Source organism: Impatiens glandulifera, chromosome 9 (genome assembly GCF_907164915.1).
Source record: "Impatiens glandulifera chromosome 9, dImpGla2.1, whole genome shotgun sequence".
Taxonomy (NCBI): Eukaryota; Viridiplantae; Streptophyta; class Magnoliopsida; order Ericales; family Balsaminaceae; genus Impatiens; species Impatiens glandulifera.
Genome location: NC_061870.1, coordinates 33906846 through 33931296, shown reverse-complemented (window position 1 = coordinate 33931296; position 24451 = coordinate 33906846). Strand labels below are relative to the sequence as shown.

Below are 24451 nucleotides of genomic sequence, written 5' to 3'. Positions count from 1 at the left end.
TTTTTTTTAACAACTAAAATCTCTAAACTATTTTTAAAAAATCCAAAAAAAAATATAAAACGATATGAAAATATTTTCACAAAAAATATTTTAACAAAAGCATATTTGAATTTATTTTTAAATTCTAACATCCTAAATTGATATTTTGTAGGTACCTTCCTTAATAATTCTCTACATCAATCGAAAAATATTAGCATTTAAATATTATTTTACGATTCTGAATGCAATAAAAATCAATACATGTCTAGAATTTAAAAAATAATTGGTTAAATAAAAATGTAATAAAATCATATTTAAAAAAAAATAACCAAAAAATTATGAAGTAGAGACAATTTTCAACATGCACGGGATATAATGCGAAAATTCTTTCCCGAGTGTTATCAAAACATCGAACTCAATAGAATCTCTATAAAATGACGTTTATACATTTATACAAGTATTTTATTAATTTTAAACTTAAATTAAATTGACGACTCTATAATCAAATAATAAAATCTTTCAACAATTTATTATTTTTAATTAATTATTTTTATAATTAGTTTTTTATATCAAAATAATTTTTTTCAAGATTTTTAACACACAAATCGAGACCAATAAAATCAGCTTTCCGGAAAAGAAAAACTCACTAACGTTACATTACCCTTAAAGACATATAAAAAACACGTGTAAATATTTTTTTTCTTTATTTAGACGGATGACGCGTTCTCGTGACGCGTCAATAGTTAATTGGATAAAAAATTAAAATGAATAAAGAAATATATTAAAAAATTATATAATAAATTTAAAAGAACATAAAATAGTTAAATATAGTACTTTTTAAATTTTAATATTAAATAATGAATATTAGTGTAAGGTAAATGTGACAAAAATAAAAAAAATAAATAAAAAAGGAAGGAAGACTCAAATATAAATACGGAGGGAGTTCTTCCTTCATACATTGATTCGACTTAGCACGAATATTTCCTGGAATGCATGAATCAAGATTTCACAAGTAAGCTCTTCTTCCAAATCTCTTCTTCACTTTGCTTCTCGCTTTCTTTCATTCGCAATCCGTTCCATCTCCAAATCCCATCAATCCTTCTTTCCAGTATTTCTCAACTATTCACTTTTGCCGCTGTCTCTACCGCATTGCGCCAAACCCAACGTTCCATTTCTCCTTTTCAAGGTTTTCTTTGCTCCCTTTTCTCTTTCACTGACATTCTGATCCAATTCCTTCCTCCTATTTCAATCGATTCCAACATCCCCGCCCTTTCCCCGCTTACTAGTTGACCCTCTTTGCCTACTTATTGATTGTTTTTCTTTATTATAACTTGTCTTCTTCGATTCTCTAGGGTTTTTTATTCGATATCTCATCTGGGTTTTCTTTTATTTGTTTCGTTTGCTGCATTGTTATATTTACAACGACTCTACCTTCTTCTGCATATGTATGTGTATGTTTATTTTAAAGTGTTGTTTATCGTTTCTCTATATTGGTAATCCGATTTAGGGACGGCTGAGTTTGAATATACTGGCTGAGGCTTGAAGATGCCTATGTACAAAAGGAAACCGTTTCCTTTGCTTGAAACGCCCAAGGATCTGAAGCCTCAGGAGTTTGTGTATCAAGTTAGGTTCACCAAAGAGATATTCAGGGATTATCGGTATTCTTACCCCCCCTTTGTGATTCTTTCCTCAGAAATTGCTTGAATGTTGTCTCAATTGTCTAATTCTTTCTTACTCTCACTTTCAGTGAATACTTGAACCGGATTAATTTTTATCGCCAGAGAGTCTGGACTTGTAAAGTTTCCGGAAAGTCTAACCTAACTTTTGAAGAGGCATTGGTATCTGAGAAGAAGGCAACTGAGAAAGTTCAACAGTTCCCCAATGAGCTTCTTGGTCCTGTTCTGCAAGATGTCCAATTCAGTAAGTGTTTGCACATCTCTTTAAAACATGTTCAACTCGTCGTTTTTGTTTATCTTTCAAAATTATTACTTTTGTGCTTTGTGATCATGTAACTAGTCTCTTTTAAGATGTTTCAATGAGGCTTATAGTCTCTTTTAAGATGTCAATTCTATTGTGCTAACTTAACATTGAATGGTTAACCTTGTGATAATGCTTTCTTCTTTTGAATTTACTTCGATTGTTTTCTTCTTTTGAATTTGTGATACTTATATATTTCTTGATTGTCACTTCGTTCAAAGGCATGCTTACATTAAAAGCTCTCGTCACCACCATTGCGAAGAAGCTGCAGGAGCCTTTATTAGAAGGCATCGAGTTGTTGGGAAAGAGGAACAACCGGGTATATCCGTGCAAAATTTTGAAAGTTCTTGATGTAGATGGAAAAGCTGAGTATGAGGTAGAATGGCTGGATAAAGATAAAAAGACAGTTGCTAATGACATTGTTAATGAAGAGGTTTTGATAAGAAGAAAGCTGCCTTTTACCAGAGATGTTCTCAAGTCATTCATTAGAGAATCTACATATCGAAGTGGTCCATGGGTCATACATGATAACTTAGCGAAAAAATATGGCATTTCATCTCATCCTCCCCAGGAATTGAAGCATATAGTTTCTCTTAAAGAAGGGAAGATAGTTAACAGTAAGAAGGATGGTAAACATGAAAATGGGGTAGGCATTACCATTCTGTAAGCTTACTTCTCTTTTCAGGTATTGACGATCTTAATAGCTTAGCTTATATTCTCTATTGTTGCACAGGATTTCAGAATCTGTAATAGGAAAAGATCTCTGAAGGAATGCTTGGAAAATGAAGAGGAAAAGGAGCCGATTAAGTATCCAATTGATGATCTCTTAGTGAAACCAGCCGAAGATGATCCAATTTTCTCTGAGCGGCCTATTCCATCAAGAGACTTTAGTGTTCCAATCGATATTGTGGGAGATCTTCTTATGGTCTGGGACTTTTGTTCATCTTTTGGAAGGCTTCTAAACTTGTTACCTTTCTCCCTCGCACATGTTGAAAGTGCTATCTGCCACAAAGAAAGCAATGTGGTTATGATTGTGGAAATACATGCAGCTTTTCTACGCTTACTCATGAAGGATAATGGGGATTATAAAATGATTATAGAAAAGAAGAAACGGAAAGCAAAGGTAGATTTATTATTTTATTTTAAACACTGCTCAATCAAATCGCCCTATTACTGTTTTACATGTTAATCACTTTCTTGGTTACAGTACCACCAAGTAGAGAAATGTTACAATGTTGAGATGATTTGAAAATTAGTCTTTTTTGTCGCAATCAATGGTATAATTAAAAACAAAAATTGGATCATGAGTTAGATTATAGTGTGATTTCTGGTTGCTTCATTTGGTATAGAGATTTTTTTCTTGATGATGATCATAATTTTTGGATCAGAGAATTGGCAAACATGTTTTATTCTGTATCACTATCAACATGATTTTTTTATACCAAAACAGCCTGTTATACCTTCTTTTTTTTTCCTGCAGATTACCCTAGTCACATGGACAGAGTACTTGTGCGATTTCCTGGAAGTGGCTGACATTTCCGACTCATCGAAGGTCATATCCACCATCAAGCGGGGCCACTATGGCCTTCTGGAAATCAATACTAAACTGGAAATCCTTGGTGAATTGGTCAATCAAGTGTTTATTTCAAACACATTTAGAGTAAATATGGATGAGTGTATTGAACAACGTCAAGCCCTTGGATCTGAAAAAAGAGGTGAAGCATTGGAAGAAGGAAGGAAGAGGAGAGAAGAGAAACAGCGTTTGAAGGCAGGACCTAATGACAAGACTCCATTAGAATCTTTAGAAAACAGTTCAAATGATTTGATAGTGCAAAATGGAGATGCTGAAGCAAAGGAGAATAGAGGGAAAACTGTTTCACAGAATGGGTAAGTATATTACCGCCCCCTTTGTATTTTTAGGCCAAAATTTAGCAAAAAAGATGGCTAATTTTTATTTTCTTTATACTTTTACAGTAAGAGGCAGAAAGTAGAGAGTACTTCCAATGGTCAAAAGATAAAACAAAAGGCTGTATCAGTAAACAAAAAAGATTTGTCTAACAAAGATAGTACCAAACTTAAAATTGACAACGGGAAGGAAGACAATGCAAAGAGTATAGAACAGAGGGTATGCCTCCCTCCTGTCTGCCCTATTTTCCCTGTTACTCTATCTCCTAGGCCTTGTTTATTGAAGGGTTGGTATCCCATTCTCAATCAAATCATCAACCAAATTCTTACTTCATTTTTTATAACATTTTAATATAAACGTCATTTTAGTCATTTAGTCTAAATAACACCAAATAATCAACTTTTTCATCGAACAAGGTTTTCCCAAAAAATCGATTTTTTTAAGAAACTGCAGTTAGACCTTTTGTCTGCAGGTATGTTTATTTATTTATTTATATTACTGGCAATCCTCATATTTGTATAATTGTTATCGTGCAGAAAGAATATTTTGAAAGGGAGATGGAGAAAATAATTATTCGCACGACACCCTTGGGGAAAGACAGAGACTATAACAGGTACTGGTTTTTCAGACGTGATGGGAGATTATTTGTGGAGAGTTCTGATTCTAAGCAGTGGGGCTATTACAGTACCAAGGATGAGGTATGCTTGTTGCATTCCATTCCATTACACTGTAATTATCTGATTAAGTTCTCTTTGACATTCCCATTGATGTTTCTATGCTTTTGTTTTGATAGTTGGAGGCTTTAATGGGCTCACTAAACCGAAAAGGGGAAAGAGAGAGGGCTCTTAAACTGCAGCTGGAGAAGTATTATAGTAAAATATGGTTAGTTAGTCAAATTGTTAACTATTCATTTGATGAGTGCTTTCCAGTTTGTTGATTAATCTTTGCAAATCACTTTTACAGTTCTGAGATGCAAAAAAGGCTAAAGGAGGCAGCTTCCAATAGTGCAGCGGATGAGTCTGTTCTGCGCAAGTCAACTCGTGTTCGTGCCCCACCTAGGGACAATCCTGCACTGGCTTTTCTCAAATATGTCAACAGATGGAGGGAAGATTAATCAAACTATTGCCCACTAAACAGAAAACCGATGGTGGTCTTCCAAATTTTTGGTTTTCGGTTTAATCTGTGTTGTTTCTTTTCTTTTGTTGTCTTCTTGTGGTAACTGTCATGATTATGATGGCGATTGATACAAGGTCGTATAGAATTTTGATATATTGTTTGTTATTAAAACATTGCTGTTTTTTTTGTTGGATTTGACCTGAGTTTGTTTAACTTTGGAAAAAAATTCTCTATTGCTCTTCAATTAGATGTAAGATTAGCTGTTACCTTTACTTTTCTTTTTGTTAAAAATTTGAATAGATTAGTCTATTATATATAAGCATATGTGTTAGTTAATTTGAATGTAACTATTAAAAGAATAAAGATGTAAAATATTATAAAATAAGGCACAACCACAAATATAGTAATGTTTTATGCCATTATATGTCATTTACAGTGAGTAATGTTTAAGAAAAATTTGAAAACTATATCACAACCATATCAAACAAAATGACACCCAGTCTAGACACAGATTGATAAACCATAAAGATCCATTTATCAATCACTGTTGACGCTTCCTCCTCCACTGCTGCCATTGCGGCTGTGCAATGAAAGTCCACGAACATGATTGGCTAAACCCGATCCATCCACCTTCTTTTCTTGAAAGAACTTCTCTCTCTCGACATGCTTAGCGGGTGGTGGTGGAATCGACACCCCCTGACGAATTGGCAGCGGTTGCTGCTCTTGAGGCTCATCAATGCTTAATGGTCGTATGATGGGTCGGTTTATGTTATGTCCTCCCAGCAATCCAAAGGGTCGATGATCCTTTTGTTGACGATGCTCTTCTTCCTCCTCAGGTTGCATACAAGCCTTCCCTTTCCTCATCCTGTCAATTATCAACAAAGAATAAATAAATTTCCATTCCGTTTTTTATTAATTTTGCTATGTAAATTTATTACCTTGTCAAGAATTTGTTTCTAAAAAATGTATACATCTGGCTAAACCAAACCACTTGTACTTTTTTATTTTGACGAAAAAAATGCCCAATTTAGATATATTTATTTTACCTTCGGACAAGTTGTTCAACTTCCTCCTCATCTGCATCTTCATGTGTGGAATGATTTGAAGAAGATGTTATCTTTCCCGAAATGAGTTCATCGTGTCTTGCTAGTAACTTCTGCAGTTGTTCATTCAAATCAATTGCTCTCGAGACCACCTTATCATCACTGGAATCACATTAATATAAGTTCAATAGTTATGATATTTTGATAAACAAGATGATTAAGTGCGTATTTGAATTAAGTTTATTGGATAGATTAATCTTAAATTAAGCTAAAATATCTTGGCGTAAAAAAAAACAAATCTAGCCCCTAAAATTTAATCAAGCTACTTCATTATAAGGTTAAAATTAGTCTTTTAAGTACTTTCCAACATTAGTTTCGTATTTCTCAATTCACAGCTCAATCACCAATTGAAATTCAGTATTCAACGCTTAATTTTCACTTACCGTGAAGTCACTGCAAGATGCATTACTCGTTGTTGTTGAAATGAACATTGTTCAACGAGATCAAGCGTGAACTCATCCTTAGCGCCCTGAAGATTTTGACAGATCAAATCCATCAAATGTGAGAATGAGAGAGTGAGAGAGATCTTGACAGACAGACATACCTCAGGATGATGCGGATCAACAGCATCAAGAACTTCTCTTAATACCTCTAATGCAGCACTAGCTTTCTCAACAATACTGCGTTTTATTATTTTATTTTGAAAACATCCATGAGTTTCGGTTATAAACTACCAACACATTTCAGCTTAAACTGCAGACTTGGCAATGGAGATTACGACTAACCTGGATTCAGGAACAACTTCAGGCAGTGGTTTTGCAGGAGGAGGAATGCCATCATCGCCATGGAGGTTAGACGAACTATGCTTTTTATTATTAGAACTAACTTGATTTGAGACAGCCACAGACACCACTTGAGGAGCTCTATCAGGAAACTTTACACCTGCATTCTGAAGACAACAAATAAAGAACCAATCATATCTAAACCCTAAAAAGAGGTTTATGTATGTAATTAATAATATCTATACCTACCACTAAATCATAGTATGCTTCATAATACTGAGGAAACTTCCCAGATGCTCCTCCCGTTGCTGTTTGGGTTGCGTCAAGAAGAAGAAATATCTTCTCTCGCACAGGCAAGTCAGACTGTAATCATCAAAATCGTCCATTCATTCATTGACGATTTATTCACATAAAGATCAAAACATATTTGCAAAATGTCGGTGTACGTACCTTCTTCTTCACTATCTTCACAAGCAAAGGGAGAATCCCTACATCAATTACCTGCTTATGAACCTCATCTCCTAGATTATTCGTCAAGATCTCCAACAACTGCAGAATCAAATCAAATCAAATGATTGTTTATTCTGCTTATGAATGCATTGATCTAAAAAAGGTTCTACTCACCATAACTGCAAACAACTGTACATTTGCATTCTTATTTCCAAGCCTCTTTTTAATAGCTTTAATAACCTCTCTGGCCTGCCTGCTCGAGGAGTAAACAAGTAACATTCGAAATAGTTGGATGAGTTCTAAAAGATATTTTCAATGAAGATTTAGAAAATCTGAATATTACCTTTGATCTCGTGATATTAATTCGCAAATTTCAATGCTCCTTGTCCAGTCCATCTCTGGAAGCTTCTCGCTTGTAGCAGAATTGACAAGCTCAGTTGCCATGTTCTTTTTCTTTAGCTGCTGGTAATGGAACAAAGAGAATTAAGAACCAAAAGTAAATCCTCCTGCGAATTGAAAACCCTAGTAAACAGCTTCCTTATGCAAGGTTGATGTTAATCTATCGTTATAGATACTCGTACGCATTTCAGATCTCTGTTGCTCTTATCAATTATACATCGCATCGAAACAATCAAAGGTAAATCCAATTGATCAGATGAATTCATACATTCTGAATCATTCATTCATTCATTGATAAAGGTGACAAAATAAGAGATCGAAGAGCTACTACTACTACTACTACCTTAAGCAATAATAAAGCAGGTTAGGTCCATACAAAAGCAGCGCAATGCACAGAAAAGAAAGTTAAGAGGTCGAGAGAGAGAAAGAGCACCTGGTGAAGGAAGGAAGGGACGGTTGCCAGCTCTTGGCTTGGTTACTAGTAGTAGTAGTAGTACTAATTGCGATTACAATAATTGCAGGAAAGAAAAAGTATAATACGTGTGGTTTTAGGGTTTTGATAACGTGGAAACGTATTTCTTCAGTATATTTTATATGAAAGAAGTTTCACTGACAGTAACGCAACAGTTGGCCGCACCGCCATTGACAGACCAGATTCCTTTTTCTCCTTTTCTTCTTTCTTTCTTTCTTTCTTTCTTTCTTCTTCAATCCAGCCAGCCAAGACCAGACACGAAAGGAATAAGAAAATCTGTGGAGATTTTCTAATTAAAATACAATAAATCACTTTCACTTTTTTAAAATTATATTAAATCAAATATATATAAGCATGCTTATATCTAATATTTTATTAACAGGCTATTATAAATCAATCAATGCATATATTATTTATTTAGATTGAAATAAATTATTGTATGACTTCTTTTATTTTTTTTATAAAAAAAAAAAAAATTAGAATGGAATCAGTACACTTTTGTATTTTAGACACAAAACTCTTTATCACTTAATAAAAAAAGATTTATTATTAAATTATTTGATCCAACATAAAATATAGATAAAGTAAAGCTTTTTTTAATGTTTTTACTTCTTATTGTAAAAATGAGATATATATATGTTATTGCCAAGATAACATGTAAAGTGCAATAAAAGAACAGCCATTTTAGATTTCTTTAAATTTATAAGGAAAATTATTTTAGAAACAAATCTTTATATAATTACATCGGTTTTAGAATATAATTAATTAAATTTATTATTTTATTGTTAAGTCTTATTTTTTTTCTGTTGATTTTTTATTTAATATTAAATTTAATTAAAAAAAATAAAATTAATATAATTATTACTTAAAAAAAATATTATAACTTAAAATTATAAATATTTACTTAGTATTTTTAATTATTTCAATTTTACTTTATATTATACTTAGTTTTTTTTAAAATAATAATTTAACTATGTTTTTAGTTAACCATTGTTTTTTTTAATATTATAAAATATTTTATAATAAAAATAATATGTATAATGAATATTAAACTAATTATTTAATATATATTTAAAATATTAATATATTTAATCTAATATTATTTTTATTTTATATTCATGTTTTAAAACTATTAATAATCCTTATAAATATATATATATATATATATATATATATATATATATATATATATTAATAAATTCATAAAACACATTCAAACAAAAAATAACACTATATTTTAATATATTTTAAATAATTAATAAATATATTTTTTTATTTATAATATTAAAGTAACAGTATTTTTTTACACAAAATATTATGTTGTTATTAAAAAAATTAATAATACTATTAAATATAAAATCTGAACTGAATAAAATATTAACTAGCAATCATATCAAATCTAGAAACAATAATGGGTCATTCTTCTTTTTTTTTTTTCATTTTTTTAGGATTTTTTTTAGCCTAACAAATAAATATCTTGTACTACTTGGAAGTTGGAAGAGTAGCAAATATCTATGTGAACTATTTGACAATATAAACTTAGTTCTTAAGAAATTCTATTATAACCTGCCAGCATCATTCAAGTTTTGAAAATTTACTTTATGGATTGATGTTTATAATATTGTAAAAAAAAAATCAGTTATTCAGAAATTTGAGTGATTTTATAATATTTCTTATATTTCTAACCAAATAATTTATGACGAATTATGTCATACTTTGTATTAATTTTGATTTTATTAATTTTCATCAAAACAAAATTTTTCAAATTTTGAATTAATGAAATGATTTTATCATGTGATAAAGACGTGTATAATAATAATAATAATAATAATTTATTATTATTGTAAGAAAATAAAGATCAATGGGTGATGTTGATGAAGAATATATGATTCATTATTTTTGAAGGTTTTCTTTATTTATATTTTCTTAACTTTTTATTTGGTTAGAGAAAAATATGTTTTATCACAAAAATAAAAATAAAAATAAAATTGTTTGAATTGAATATCATATTGACGAATTTTGAGTTGATTTTTAGTTATAAACTCGAAAATCATCCAACGTAATTATTCTTATGATTTATAAATTTATGTATCTATAATTGATATGACTAACAATTATATATATATATATAATATTATATATATATAATAAATTATATATATGAATTTAAAATATTATTAATTTAATTATTTAAAAGGTTGAACTTATACTATTAAAAATGTTATACGTTCATCAATTTTAAAATTAATTTTAAAATATAAGATGGTATTACCAAAATGTTAAATTTATACAAGTTCAAATCTTGTGTATATCATATTTTTTATTTAACTTTTCAAGTTTATGGGTGGGCTGGTCAACCCACGACCAGACCAAGTATTCATTTACTCTCACATACATATCCAAATTAACCACAACTCTCGATCCGACAATCCAAACATTTTAAAAGTTAAACATTGTTGTATATATAGATTTGGCGTTCACGTCTTCTTACAAATTCATTTAATGTATAAAACAATGAATACAAAAATCGAGAAATGCATTGAAACAAAATAGATTTCAAACACTTAAAGGTCGGACATTTTTATCTAAGAATCAGTTTTATTTTAGAATCTCTTATTTATAATATTCAGAAGAGAAATATAAAAAAAAAAGTCATTTTATTTTAGAATCTCTTATTTATAATATTCAGAAGAGAAATATATATAAAAAAAAGTCATTTTATTTTAGAATCTCTTATTTATAATATTCAGAAGAGAAATATAAAAAAAAGGAAAAAAACTCACTTAGACGTATGTACTTGTACAACTAGCTCACTTAGACGTATGTACTAATAAAAGATCATTTAAACATATGTACTATCAAAAATTGGCTCATTTAGCCTCTTTTAATAATCATGGTTAACTTTTATTTTTAAATTTATATATTTACTAATTAAATATTAATATATTTTCTCTCTTTCTTTTTCATTAATTAAACTAGGTAATTTATTTTATTTTTAAATTTTTTATTATTTTAATATTAATTTCTCTTTTATATTTCATCTTCTTTTTTTTATTAGTTTTCATTTCTCATATTTCTTAAATTCTCATTTTTTTTTAAAAAATTTAATAACTTTTTTATGAATTTTATGTTTCACTGTAATATTTTTTTGAAGGTTTTTTTTATTTAATTTAATATAATAAAAATGAAAAAGGGTTTTTTCTTATTTAGTTTAATATAAATAAAAATAAAATTAATAATTTTTTATTTAATTTTTATTCACGATTTATATTAGTAGTAAAAGAATTGTTTTGTCTAATATTTGATTATTACTCTTTTAGTGTTTGATGAATGAGTTTTTATTATTATTCAATTCTTAAATTCTTAATTAATTAATTTTTTTATTGAAAGATTTTTTTTTATTGAAAGAATTTTGATTGTTATATTCAATTATTGGGATCAAACAATTTTAAAATAATTAATAATTAATGTGAATATAAAAAAATATATAGTTAAAATAATTAAGGATGAATGCTCGTATATATAAAATAAAATTAAAATAATCAATCATAAATAATCATATAAAAATAATAAAAAATTATAAAAAAGATAAAAATAGAGAATTCATTTATTAGTAATAAATGAAATAATAAATGAAAAGGAAAGAGAGAGAAAATATATTAATTTAATTAATAAATATATAAATTTAAAAATAAAAGTTAACCATAGTTATTAAAAGAGGCTAAATGAGCCAATTTTTGATAGTACGTACGTTTAAATGACTTTTTATTAGTACATACGTTTAAGTGAGCTAGTTTTACAAGTATATACGTCTAAGTGAGCTTTTTTCCTAAAAAAAAGGTCAATTTACCTTCTACTTATACAATTTATTGCTAGTTGAAGTTTTTGAAGGATGAAATTTTAGTTCATGAGATTAAAGAAAGTGTTTTCTGTTTTTAAAAGGTCTATATTTTAAACTTATTTTGAATTCTAATTTCTTTTATTATTTTTTTTATAATAACATCTTTTAAAATAAAAATATCATATACATGTTACATATTATTTTTATAAGAAATTAATTCTCATTAAATTCAAATTGAAGTTACATATGAGAAATAAATAATATAATATCTACAAAATTAAAATAAATAATTTATTATTTATATATCAAATTGTATAGAGAATTTACAAAATTAAAACTATCAACAGAAAAGATCAAACGGTCATGTAATTGTTGAGAGTTCCTATAAAGTCAAACTCATTTGAGTTCCTAAACGATTAGTGTTAAATTAAAGCAAACTGAATAAACCAATATTACAGTGTTGAAAAAATCTTAATAGAGTGATAATTAAAATTATCCTTAGTCGATTATCGATAAACAACATAAACGAGTCATACGAAGTTAACAATTGAGTTATACGTGATTGTCCATGTTAAACAATTTAACATTATGAAAATGAGTTATAATATATAAATATAATATGATGTTTAATTTTTAAATTGTGCGGATTGTCGCGTCGAGAGTTGTGGTTAATTTGAATATACATGTGAGAGTAAATGGATACTTGAGTCCGATTGTGGGTTGACCCGCCCATAAACTTAAAACGGTTAAAATAAAATTAAAAATGTTATATGTATGTTTCAAACTTGCAACATAACAAAACAAATACAACTCTTTAACCGGCTAGGCTAATAACACTTTATATTTTAAATTCAACACAAAATTTGATGAACGCAAAACATTTTAAAAATATAAGTTCAACTTTTTAACTAACTAATATATATATATATATATATATATATATATAAAATGATGCTTAAATTTTAAAGGGTTCGGATTGCCGGGTCAAGAGTTGTGGTTAATTTGTATATATTTATGTGATATTAAATGGATACTTGAGTCGGATTGTGAGTTGACCCGCCCATAAACTTAAAACGGTTAAAAATAAAATTAAAAATGTTATATGTATGTTTCGAACTTGCAATATAGTAAAAACAAGTACAACCCTTTAACCTAAGTGTGATTGAAATATAGTTTGCCGAGGGATAATAGACCGATATCAATTGAAATTAGTTTAAAAAATATGAATCAAATATATATTTGATTGACCAAAGTGTGAGGTCTCGATATTAAATATTAAAAAATATAATCAAATATTTGATTAACCAAAGTGAAAATGTAAGATTACGAGATTAGAGGTTAATTCGGAAAAAATATGTGATAAAATATGTGGGAAAATAATTAGTTGTTTTACGAAAATGAAAAAAATATGGAATAAGAGCGTTCTATTTTTATTTTAATATATTATTCGTGATTTATTAAGAATTTTAAATATTTAAAATTATTATTTTAATTATATTTTTATTAATAATAGTTATAAATGTGATATTTAAGATAAAAAAAAAAAAAAAAGAAAGAGAAAGGCTATCGATGCTAATTAGTTAGTGTGCTTGTACGGTTTGTCTATTTATTTTTATTTATATATATATATATATATATATATATATATATATATATATATTATTTTTAGCTATTTGTAAATTTAATAATTTCTCTCAAAAACAAGTTATAAATATGATATTTAAGTCATTAATATTATTATTATTAAAGAAAAATAAAAAAAACTATTGATGGTAACTGGTCGGTGGCCTTGAACCGCGTGTCTATCTAATTTTTTTTTTTTTTAATATATTTAATTCAACTAAAACTCGTAATATATTCGTCTAATTTGTTACAGTTTAATTTGTGTTTTCTTGAATATGTTTGGGTTGATTAACAATAGAGAGCATCAAACTAAGAAATTAATTTAAATGATAAAGAAATTGGGTAACATTGTAAAACTAGTCAAAACAAAATATCAACACATAAATAAAGTTCTACTTTTATAAGGTATCTAAGCGATTTCTTAAAAAAAAAATATATATATATAATAATATCGTTAAAAATTATATACTGTAGTTTGTTAAATTTATTAATATAAAATTTTAGACCATAACTTAAATTCTGTAACTATTTATATTATAAAATGAATTCTGAAAAGAGCCGGTGAGTCCCTTTTGAAATTGAGATGCCCAAGCCCATAGTTAGTATATTTGCATAAATTTTAGTCACTGTTCAAATAACGAGCATGTATTTCGTGCACGAGTAATATTATAAAATATCGTGAAAAAAATATTACGGAAAATATATTTATGACGGGTTAACCCATAATCCGATCAAAGTATTCATTTACTTTGATACTCTCATATATATATATATCCAAATTAACCACAGACAATCTGAATCCTTGAAAAATTAAGCATCATTTTATATATATATATAGATATATATATATAGATTTCACTTAACAAATTAAATAGAAATAGAAAGAAAAAAAATAGTCAGGATAGTTATATAAATATAATAAGATATTCAAAATTAAAAAAATCTGTAATAATATATATTTTCTTTACAAAGCTGGTTCCGTTTTTCAAAGGTTAATGATATACTCCATAAACACTTAACACAAACTAAGCTGGTTTTCCATTTTTGAAAGGTTAATTAGACGAAACAACTATCTATCTATTTTTTAAAGATAAAGGGTATACTTTCAGAAAAACTCAACTAATCTAATTTAATTAGACGTAACAACTCTCTATTGTATTTGAATCCAATATTTAGAAATTTAGGATATTCAACTCTTAACACTAATTATAAATAAATAATAATTACAAAATTAATTAGATGAGTTTATTTATTTAAATAAATAATAACTTATTTTTGAATTAATAAATATAATTTATTTTATTTTTTTATAAAATTGAAATATTTTATAAACTTATAAAATTATAAGATAGTTAATTGATTGGTTATGCCTTTGCTAATTCATGTTTTATTCAATTATATGTTTTTTTTTTTTTTTGTTGCACTGATATTGCTCTTCATTTTTGTGTCTCTAACCTTTTATTTTATTTGTTTAAATAAAAAGATGGTTTATGGCAGTATTATAAATGGCGGTAAGCGGTCGTGAAACGGACTCGCTTACTGTTTCGGGTGCTTAGCCGTATATATATAAATAAATTAAAATATAAATATAATATAGATATTGTATACTTACATTTTTACCAAAAATCAAAATTAATATTCATAATTTATTTAATAAATAGAGTAATATTAAAAAAAAAAAATTATAAAATAATTAATCTTCTAAATCATATGTATACATGCATCATAATTATGTATATCTAAATTCTAAGTTCTTTAATGGTAATAGTCTTTTCATCATCATCATCTTCATATATCATCTACCACATATGCACAATCCAATCTCCATCTCCATCTGTTCTTGATCCCTTTATAAACTCATCATCTGGTTAATTTCTGTAAAATCTCAGATGGAAGACATAATGGGAATTGCAAAAGATGCCACCCAGGTTAGTTCAATGAATATATAAATATATTGGTGGGGTTTCTCTGATCTTCTTCCTTATAATATAATTTTATTAATTTATTACTTACACATGCAGTTAATAGGAAACACTCCAATGGTGTATCTAAACAATATAGTAGAAGGGTGTGTGGCAAATATAGCAGTCAAGTTAGAGATGATGGAGCCATGTTCAAGTATTAAAGATAGGCTTGGATATGCAATGATCAAAGATGCAGAAGATAAAGGTCTAATTACACCAGGAAAGTCGGTTCTGATAGAGATTAGCGGTGGAAACACTGGAATTGGTCTAGCATTTGCTGCAGCTGTTAAGGGCTACAAACTCATAGCTGTAATGCCTGATAATTACAGCATTGAGAAAAGGATAATTGTTAGAGCATTTGGAGCTGATATGTATCTGACTGATAGTAGTAAAGGAATGGAAGGATTCTTGAAGAAAGTTCATGAGATTATTGAAAGAACACCTAATGCTCATTTCTTAAACCAGTTTGAAAATCCTATGAATCCAAGGATTCATTATGAAACGACAGGGCCTGAGATTTGGAATGGTTCTAATAAGAAAGTTGATATTTTGGTGGCTGGAATTGGAACAGGGGGTACTGTTACTGGTACAGGAAGGTTCTTAAAAGAGATGAATCCAAATATAAAAGTTTATGGGGTTGAACCAGAAGAAAGTGCGGTTTTAAATGGAGGAAAACCAGGTCCACATAAGATACAAGGACTTGGTGGTATTATTCCACCTGTTTTGGATCAAACTATTCTTGATGAAGTTATTCCAGTGAGTAAGAATAATCATATTCAATGTTTCTTAAATATATATGTGTAGAAGAAACTAATTGACATTGTATTAATTTGTAGATATCAGGTGAAGAAGCCATTGAAACCGCGAAACTTCTTCCACTAAAGGAAGGTTTATTGGTGAGTGGTGACTTTTCTGTTTTCGATTCTTCTTCGATGTTTTTGTAACGCTTGAACAAACACGGACAGGTGGGGATTTCATCAGGGGCGGCTGCTGCTGCTGCAATAAAGATTGCGAAACGACCTGAAAATGCTGGCAAACTTATTGTTGTAAGTAGTAATATTTAATGTTATGTTTTTCATATGTTAATGTTACGTAATTTGTTCTAGTCTATAGTTAAGAATATGAAATATAACTGTCTACAGGTTGTGTTCCCTAGCTGCGGGGAGCGTTACCTGTCAACCGAGTTATTTGATTCGCATCGTTATGAGACGAAAGGAATGGATTTCCACTCCGAGTGATGAGGCAACACAACACAAATCTCCATTGCTTTCAATAAATTTATTTCTCCATGATTCCTTCCAAATAATAATGCATGAGAGATTTTGTCTTTGTTCAAAGTGTGCACCTTATTACTTATATTAACAAAATATCATAATTTTGTTTTTGTCTTTTTATTAACAGGCTATTATAAATCACTGCATATATTATTTACTTTTGTCACTATTAATTAGATTCAAACAAATTAATTTTTTATATTTGAAAATTAAGATAATATTATTGATTTTTTTTAAGATAAGTTTATTAATAAATAAATAAATAAATTATAATGGAAACCAATAAACTTTTGTATGTTAGACACAAAACTCTTATCACTTAATAAAAAAAGATTTATTATTAAATTATTTGATCCAACATAAAATATAAATAAGTAAAGTTTTTCTTAAATATGTTTAAGCCTTTTTTTTTTAATGTTTTTACTTCTTATTGTAAAAATGAGATATGTTACTGTCAAGATAACATGTAAAGTGGAATAAAAGAACAATATTATAGACATTTTAGATTTCTTTGAATTTATAAGGAAAAATATTTTGGAAACAAATCTTTATATAATTACATAGATTTTGAATATAATTAATTAAATTTCAATGTTTTTTATTATTTTATTTTTTTCTGTTGAATTTTTTATTCAATATTAAATTTAATGATAAAAAAAGTTTAAAATTAATATAATATTACTTTTTAAAAAGTAATATTATAAATTCAAATACTAAATATTTATTATGTATTTTTTATTATTTCAATTTTACTTTATATTATACTCAGTTTTTTTAAAATAATAATTTAACTATGTTTTTAGTTAACCCTTATTTTTTAAAACATTATAAAATAATTTATAATAAAATAACATGTATAACGAATATTAAACCAATTATTTAATATATATTATTATTTTTATTTTATATTAATGTTTTAAAACTATTAATTATCTTTATAAATATATATAATAATAAATTCATAAAATATAATTTTTTCAAACATTCAAACAAAAATATAACACTATATTTTGATATATTTTAAATAATTAATAAATATATTTTTTAATTTATAATATTAAAGTAACAGTATTTTTCTTTTTACACAAAATATTATGTTATTAATGTTATTAAAAATAAAATTTAATAATATTATTAAATATAAAATCTGAACTGAATAAAATTCTAACTAGCAATCATATCAAATCCAGAAACATTGGGTCATTCATCTTGTTCCTTTCTCTTTTATTTAGGACTTTTTTTAAGCATAACAAATAAATATCTTGTACTACTTGGAAGCATATATAATAATATAGGGTAGCAAATATGTATGTAAGCTATTTGACAATATAAACTATATATACTTAATTAGTTCTTAAGAAATTCTATTATAACCTGTCTGCATCATTATTCAAGTTTTGAAATTTTACTGAGTGGATTAATGATGTTTATAATGTTGTAAAAAAAAAAATTCAGTTGTTTAGAAATTTGAGTGATTTTATAATATTTCTTATAGTTCTAACTAAATAATTTATGACGAAATATGTCATACTTTGTATTAATTTTCACCAATTTTTTTTTTTGCAGTCTTTACCAAATTTTGAATTAATGAAATGATTTTGTCATGTGATAAAAATGTATAATAATAATAATATTAATTATTGTAAGAAAATAAAGATCAATGTGTGATGTTGACGAAGAATATATGATTCATTATTTCATATTTGGATTTCTTTATTTATATTTTTTTTAAACTTTTATTTAGTTAAGAGAAATATATTTTACAAAAATACTAAATTTTATTTAGTTAAAAGAAATATGTTATACTAAAAAAAATAATTTAATTTGAACCAAAAATTATATTGATTGTTGACGATTTTTGATTTTTATGTTAAAAACTCAAAATCATAAATAAAATTTTCTTATTATTTATATATTTTAAAATATTAAATAATGTCTAATAATCACTCTTAACTTATTCATACTCCAAATATCTAATCTACGTCCCTCCGTTTTTCGCCTATAATAAAATCAATCACCACCATCGTCGACGACACTCTTCGTTGCCGCCAGCTCCACTTCACGCCAGCACCGCTTCATGTCCGACATTTTGCTGCTTGTTCACTTGTTCGTATATTGAAATTATAATTTAAAAAAATGAATTAGTTTGAATTCGAACCAAAATTCGAATTCGGTTTGATCTTTAAATTGATTTAAAAAATACAAAATTGAATAAGCCGACCCAGAAGCTCCAAAACCAAAGCCATTGAATGAGAATGCTTTCTTTATTTTTGTCACTAAATTCATATGAAAGAAAACATTATCTCTTCTTCATAATCTTATAATGAGTTTTCTGTCTTGTTTTTTATATACGGTGAAATTATATTATCGATATTAAATTTGATAAATGTAAAAAGTTGTATATTTTGATAATTATTGAGTTTTATTTGCAAATTTTAATCAATATCATTTATGAAGAAATTCAATGTGAAATATATTTGTAAAAAATACCAAATTTAATTATATTTGGCGTTCACATCTTCATGCAAATTTATTTAATATTCAATCTATAATGATATAAAATAATGATTACCAAAATTGAGAAATACATTCAAACAAAATAGATTTCAAACACTTAACGGTTAGAATTTTTTTTCTAAGAATCAATTTTATTTTAGAATCTCTTATTTATAATATTTAATTACAAAAGAAATATAAAAAAACAAAATCAATTTACTGCTAGTCAATGAAGTTTTTGAAGGATGAAATTTTAGTTCATGAGATGAAAGAAAGTGTTTTATCTTTTTAACAAGGTCTATTTGTTTTCACTTATTTTGAATTATATATAGTTTCTTTTATTATCATTTTTATAATAACATCTTTTAAAATAAAATATTATATACATGTTAAATATTTTTTATATTTATTTTTTATATAATAGATTAATTCTCAATAAATTCAAATATGAGTTACATACGATAAATAAATAATAAATAATATAATATAATATCTACAAAATTAAAATAATTAAACAATTGACGATTTATATATCAAATTGTGTAGAGAATTTACAAAATTAAAATTATCAATAGAAAATATATTTTTGTTGAATGACGACTCATTTGAGTTCATAAACGATAAGTGTTGGAATAAAGCAAGCTGAACAAATCAATGAAACGGTTTCAAAACAATTTTTACTAAATATTTTGAGTAACAAATAAAATTATCCTTATTCAAATATTGATAAACAATGTAAACCAGGCGAAGTGAAAAATTGAGTTATATGTGATGTTCCATGTTAAACAATTCATTTTTAAGTGATCTGTAAAGTTAACAAATTCACAATAATAGTTATAAATATGATATTTATGTCAATAATAATAAAATATAAAAGGTGGTAATTGGTGATCAGTGGGTTTGGACGATTTGTCTATTTATATATATATATATATATATATTCATTTTTAGCTATTTGTAAATTTAATAATTTATCTAAAAAAAACAATTATAAGTATGATATTTAAGTCAATAATATTATTATTAAAAATAAAAGAGGCTATTGATGGTAACTGGTCGGTGGCCTTGAACCGCGTGTCTATCTTTCTTTTTTATTATTTAATATGATTTATTATATATATATTATATATATTAATTCAACTAAAACTCGTAATATGTTACGTCTCATTTGTTACAGTTTAATTTGTGTTTTCTTGAATCTGTTTGGGTTGATTAACAATAGAGAACATTAAACTAAGAAATTAATTTAAATGATAAAGAAATTGGGTAACATTGTAAAACTAGTCAAAAAAATATAACACATAAATAGAGTTATACTTTTATATAAAGACACTACAGTTAGGTATCTAAGCGATTTCTTTAAAAAATAATTAATAATATAATAATATCTTTAAAAATTATATACTATAGTTTGTTAAATTTATTGATATAAAATTTTAGACCATATATAGTGTAACTATTTATTTTGTAAAAAGAATTCTGAAAAGAACCGGGTGTGAGTCCCTTTTGAGAAGTGAGATGCCCAAGGCCCATAGTTCAAAAAAATTAGTAACTAATCAAATAATTCACCCTTCTAGATATAAAAAATAGAAAAAGAAAAATAGTCTGTATAATTTGTTTAAAGACAAGGACTCAGGAAATTTAGAATATAAATATAATAAAGATATTATATATTTATTTATTATTTTAATGTTCATAATTTATCTAACATATTAAGGTAACACTATAAACATAATTAATCTTCTAAATAATCTATATATGCACCATCAACTATATTCATAATTCTTTTATTATCGAATTCAAAATCAATACTTTTTTTATATTCCACATCTGATGTATCTAAATCCTTGTTAAGTTTTACAAGGTCATTCTTCTTTTCCTCTCATTGGCCTCTAATAAGCATATTAATATATATATATATATATATATATAAATTATAAAATTAAAAATATGTATAATTATATATTATTATTAAATATAAATAATGAAACCGCCTATAGGAGTAGGACCGCCTACAGCGTAGGTAGCACCTAGGCCGGCATTTATAACACAGATTTATAGTGAAAATAAAATAAAATTAGAAGTGTGGTCTAAAACATGTGTCATGTTTGCATGGGACTGACATTTGCATGGAATTGGAGTGACATTTGTATTATTTAATTAACATGAATCCAAATTTCATAAACAAACAAGACTTAAAAGTTAAAAGTAGTGGTCCTTTCAGTTCATCAGTATGAGGGTCTTCTTCTTCTTTAATTTGGTCTGTGTGGTGAACTCCATGATTGATCTCATCATTCCTTGTATTTCCTTCTTCATCATCATCATCTACCACACATGCACAATCCAATCTCCATCTCCATCTCTTCTTAATCCTTTTATAAACTCATATCATATTGGTTAATTTTCTGTAAAATCTCAGATGGAAGACATATTGGGAATTGCAAAAGATGCCACCCAGGTTAGTTCAATCAATATATAAATATGGTCACTTATGGTGGGGTTTCTTTGATCTTCCTTATATATAATATAATTTTATTAATTTACTTACACAGTTAATAGGAAATACTCCAATGGTGTATCTAAACAATATAGTAGAAGGGTGTGTTGCAAATATAGCAGTCAAGTTAGAGATGATGGAGCCATGTTCAAGTATTAAAGATAGGCTTGGATATGCAATGATCAAAGATGCAGAAGATAAGGGTCTTATTACACCAGGAAAGTCGGTTCTGATTGAGATTAGCGGCGGAAACACTGGAATTGGTCTAGCATTTGCTGCAGCTGTTAAGGGCTACAAACTCATAGTTGTAATGCCTGATAATTTCAGCATTGAGAGAAAGATAATTGTTAGAGCATTTGGAGCTGATTTGTATCTGACTGATTATAGTAAAGGAATGGAAGGATACTTTAAGAAAGTTCATGAGATTATTGAAAGAACACCTAATGCTTATTTCTTAAACCAGTTTGAAAATCCTATGAATCCAAGGATTCATTATGAAACAACAGGGCCTGAGATTTGGAATGGTTCTAATCAGAAAGTTGATATTTTGGTGGCTGGAATTGGAACAGGGGGTACTGTTACTGGTACAGGAAGGTTCTTAAAAGAAATGAATCCAAATATAAAAGTTTATGGGGTTGAACCAGAAGAAAGTGCGGTTTTTAATGGAGGAAAACCAGGTCCACATAAGATACAAGGACTTGGTGGTATTATTCCACCTGTTTTGGATCAAACTATTCTTGATGAAGTTATTCCAGTAAGTAATTATGAATAATCACATTCAATGTTTCTTAAATATACATGTGTAGAAGAAACTAATTGACATATTGTATTTGTAGATATCGGGTGAAGAAGCCATTGAAACCGCGAAACTTCTTCCACTAAAGGAAGGTTTATTGGTGAGTGATGACTTCTCTGTTTTCGATTCTTCGATGTTTTTGTAATGCTTAAACGAACACAAACAGGTAGGGATCTCATCGGGGGCGGCTGCTGCTGCTGCAATAAAGATTGCGAAACGACCTGAAAATGCTGGCAAACTTATTGTTGTAAGTAGTAATTTAATGTTATGTTATGTAATTTGTTCTAGTCTATAGTTAAGAATATGAAATAAAACTGTCGACAGGTTGTGTTTCCTAGCTGCGGAGAGCGTTACCTGTCAACCGAGTTATTTGATTCGTATCGATATGAGAAGAAAGGAATGGATTTCGACTTCGAGTGATGAGGCAACACAACACAAATCTCCATTGCTTTCAAGAAATTTATTTCTCCATGATTCCTTGCAAATAATAATGGATAGATTTTGTCATTCAAAGTGTGTACCTTGTTACTTATAATAACAAAATTTCATAATTTTGTTTGTCTTTTTATTAAAATATAGTTAAATTGGTGTTAATCATGACCTTTAATCTTTTGGTTATCTAGTGAGTTCAATATTGATATAAGTTGCATTGAAGGAGACAAGTCTTTAAAATAGTTTTTATTTTTATTGAATATGAAGTGTATGTCTATGATATATATATATAAATTAATATATAATAGGGACTATAGTAGGAATTATTGTACCACCTAGTCAACAAAATTCGACACTAGCTATTATCCAAAAAAAAAATATAGGCATGATATTTCATAAATAATTATTGGCTAAGAGAATATATGAGAATATTTCATTTCATCTATCTTCATCATTGATGTCACATTTTCTCCATCTCAATCTTGACCCTACTTTGTATCATATATATCTTTTTAAAACCATCTTCTTCATTTAGTTATCCATCAAATCCATTGTTATGTTGCATTATTTGAAATATCAATCTCTTTTCTCATGGAGTTGTATATTTGTGGTCAGGGTGGATGTACGATTAAACCTGTGATATCTTTATTTTAAGTTAGAAAATTGATATAATCTCATAATTTTATTCAACAAAATCTAATTAATCAACCTGATCAATCTAATTTTTTTTCAAGTCATTCAATAAATAATTCATCAATTACTCCCTAATTTTAATTAAACTATTAGAGCATCCTTATCCATGACCCAAAAATGGATCATAATGCTGGTTATAGTTTGATATCGTGAATTTATCATGATCAAATGATTGGTCATTCCATGACCAAAACCACAATCATGTCATTGGGTCTTGGTTTTTTCAAATTATGACAAAAATTACAACCAAACTCATCCAATCCAATAAAATGCTGCTATTTGTCAGTATCTAATTGGTTGCCCAAATTTTCTTTATCTTTTATCTTTAAAACCCGATTTTAGTATTATTTATAATTTTAAAAAATAAATAAAATATATTAAAATTCATAATTTTTCGAGATCTATAAATAAAGACTACTCTTGTTATACTTCGGAACACAAAAAAAATCATCATTTTCTCCATTTTTACTAATTACCATTTAAAATTATTTATTATTTTTTTAATTTAAAAATAAAAATAATATTTTTAATTCATGATTAAGATTTTGTTGGTAATGAATAAGAACAATGACCAAAATCTTGGTCATAAATCATGAAAAAAAAAAATGGGTCATGGATAAGGACGCTATTAATATGTTTTTATATACATCCATTATTTGAATAATTGTTTGGTATTGATTTTGAAATAAAATATTTATTTTATATAAAAGA

General features: G+C 27.0%; 4 protein-coding genes across 6 annotated transcripts; 3 read left to right on the top strand and 1 right to left on the bottom strand.

Annotated features, from left to right (window-relative positions):
• Nucleotides 1-944: 944 nt before the first annotated feature.
• On the top strand, nt 945-5174 carry LOC124914320 (DDT domain-containing protein DDB_G0282237). The gene is made up of 10 exons (XM_047454838.1): nt 945-991; nt 1487-1637; nt 1727-1899; nt 2178-2602; nt 2690-3079; nt 3437-3843; nt 3931-4081; nt 4399-4560; nt 4656-4744; nt 4826-5174. Exons 2-10 carry the CDS (start codon nt 1525-1527, stop codon nt 4974-4976), a joined length of 2061 nt encoding a protein of 686 aa, XP_047310794.1. The 5' UTR covers nt 945-991; nt 1487-1524; the 3' UTR covers nt 4977-5174.
• Nucleotides 5175-5328: 154 nt separating this feature from the next.
• Nucleotides 5329-8361, bottom strand: LOC124914337 (TOM1-like protein 5). Of its 3 annotated transcripts, none has more exons than XM_047454857.1 (10): nt 8086-8361; nt 7597-7715; nt 7428-7506; nt 7254-7352; nt 7053-7166; nt 6807-6970; nt 6626-6701; nt 6465-6550; nt 6025-6183; nt 5329-5843 (listed from the first exon to the last, which is right to left on the bottom strand). In XM_047454857.1, the coding sequence occupies exons 2-10, from the start codon at nt 7695-7697 to the stop codon at nt 5516-5518; spliced, it is 1206 nt and encodes a 401-aa protein (XP_047310813.1). In that variant the 5' UTR covers nt 7698-7715; nt 8086-8361; the 3' UTR covers nt 5329-5515. The 3 variants fall into 3 exon arrangements, with proteins under 3 accessions (XP_047310813.1, XP_047310815.1, XP_047310814.1); XM_047454859.1 differs by having other exon boundaries at nt 7597-7712; XM_047454858.1 differs by lacking the exon at nt 8086-8361 and adding an exon at nt 7996-8011.
• A 7251-nt stretch (nt 8362-15612) lies between these two features.
• On the top strand, nt 15613-16790 carry LOC124916310 (cysteine synthase-like). Its single transcript, XM_047457035.1, has 4 exons — nt 15613-16308; nt 16389-16448; nt 16518-16598; nt 16695-16790. Exons 1-4 carry the CDS (start codon nt 15628-15630, stop codon nt 16788-16790), a joined length of 918 nt encoding a protein of 305 aa, XP_047312991.1. The 5' UTR covers nt 15613-15627.
• Nucleotides 16791-21468: 4678 nt separating this feature from the next.
• LOC124915295 (cysteine synthase-like) lies at nt 21469-23067 on the top strand. The gene is made up of 4 exons (XM_047455990.1): nt 21469-21780; nt 21875-22573; nt 22656-22862; nt 22940-23067. The coding sequence occupies exons 1-3, from the start codon at nt 21742-21744 to the stop codon at nt 22758-22760; spliced, it is 843 nt and encodes a 280-aa protein (XP_047311946.1). The 5' UTR covers nt 21469-21741; the 3' UTR covers nt 22761-22862; nt 22940-23067.
• Nucleotides 23068-24451: the final 1384 nt, after the last annotated feature.

What these genes read in the sequence shown, in the direction of transcription:
- LOC124914320 (XM_047454838.1), top strand. Translation starts at nt 1,525, where the DNA reads ATGCCTATGTACAAAAGGAAACCGTTTCCTTTGCTTGAAACGCCCAAG. An exon ending in GAGATATTCAGGGATTATCG is followed by an intron (nt 1,638 to 1,726) that starts GTATTCTTACCC and finishes TCTCACTTTCAG; the next exon opens with TGAATACTTGAACCGGATTA. An exon ending in CAAAGAGTATAGAACAGAGG is followed by an intron (nt 4,082 to 4,398) that starts GTATGCCTCCCT and finishes GTTATCGTGCAG; the next exon opens with AAAGAATATTTTGAAAGGGA.
- LOC124916310 (XM_047457035.1), top strand. Translation starts at nt 15,628, where the DNA reads ATGGTGTATCTAAACAATATAGTAGAAGGGTGTGTGGCAAATATAGCA. An exon ending in CACTAAAGGAAGGTTTATTG is followed by an intron (nt 16,449 to 16,517) that starts GTGAGTGGTGAC and finishes AAACACGGACAG; the next exon opens with GTGGGGATTTCATCAGGGGC. An exon ending in ATGCTGGCAAACTTATTGTT is followed by an intron (nt 16,599 to 16,694) that starts GTAAGTAGTAAT and finishes AACTGTCTACAG; the next exon opens with GTTGTGTTCCCTAGCTGCGG.
- LOC124914337 (XM_047454857.1), bottom strand. Translation starts at nt 7,697, where the DNA reads ATGGCAACTGAGCTTGTCAATTCTGCTACAAGCGAGAAGCTTCCAGAG. An exon ending in TGAAGATAGTGAAGAAGAAG is followed by an intron (nt 7,167 to 7,253) that starts GTACGTACACCG and finishes TGATGATTACAG; the next exon opens with TCTGACTTGCCTGTGCGAGA. An exon ending in GAAGTTGTTCCTGAATCCAG is followed by an intron (nt 6,702 to 6,806) that starts GTTAGTCGTAAT and finishes AATAAAACGCAG; the next exon opens with TATTGTTGAGAAAGCTAGTG.
- LOC124915295 (XM_047455990.1), top strand. Translation starts at nt 21,742, where the DNA reads ATGGAAGACATATTGGGAATTGCAAAAGATGCCACCCAG. An exon ending in TTGCAAAAGATGCCACCCAG is followed by an intron (nt 21,781 to 21,874) that starts GTTAGTTCAATC and finishes TTACTTACACAG; the next exon opens with TTAATAGGAAATACTCCAAT. An exon ending in TTCTTGATGAAGTTATTCCA is followed by an intron (nt 22,574 to 22,655) that starts GTAAGTAATTAT and finishes TTGTATTTGTAG; the next exon opens with ATATCGGGTGAAGAAGCCAT.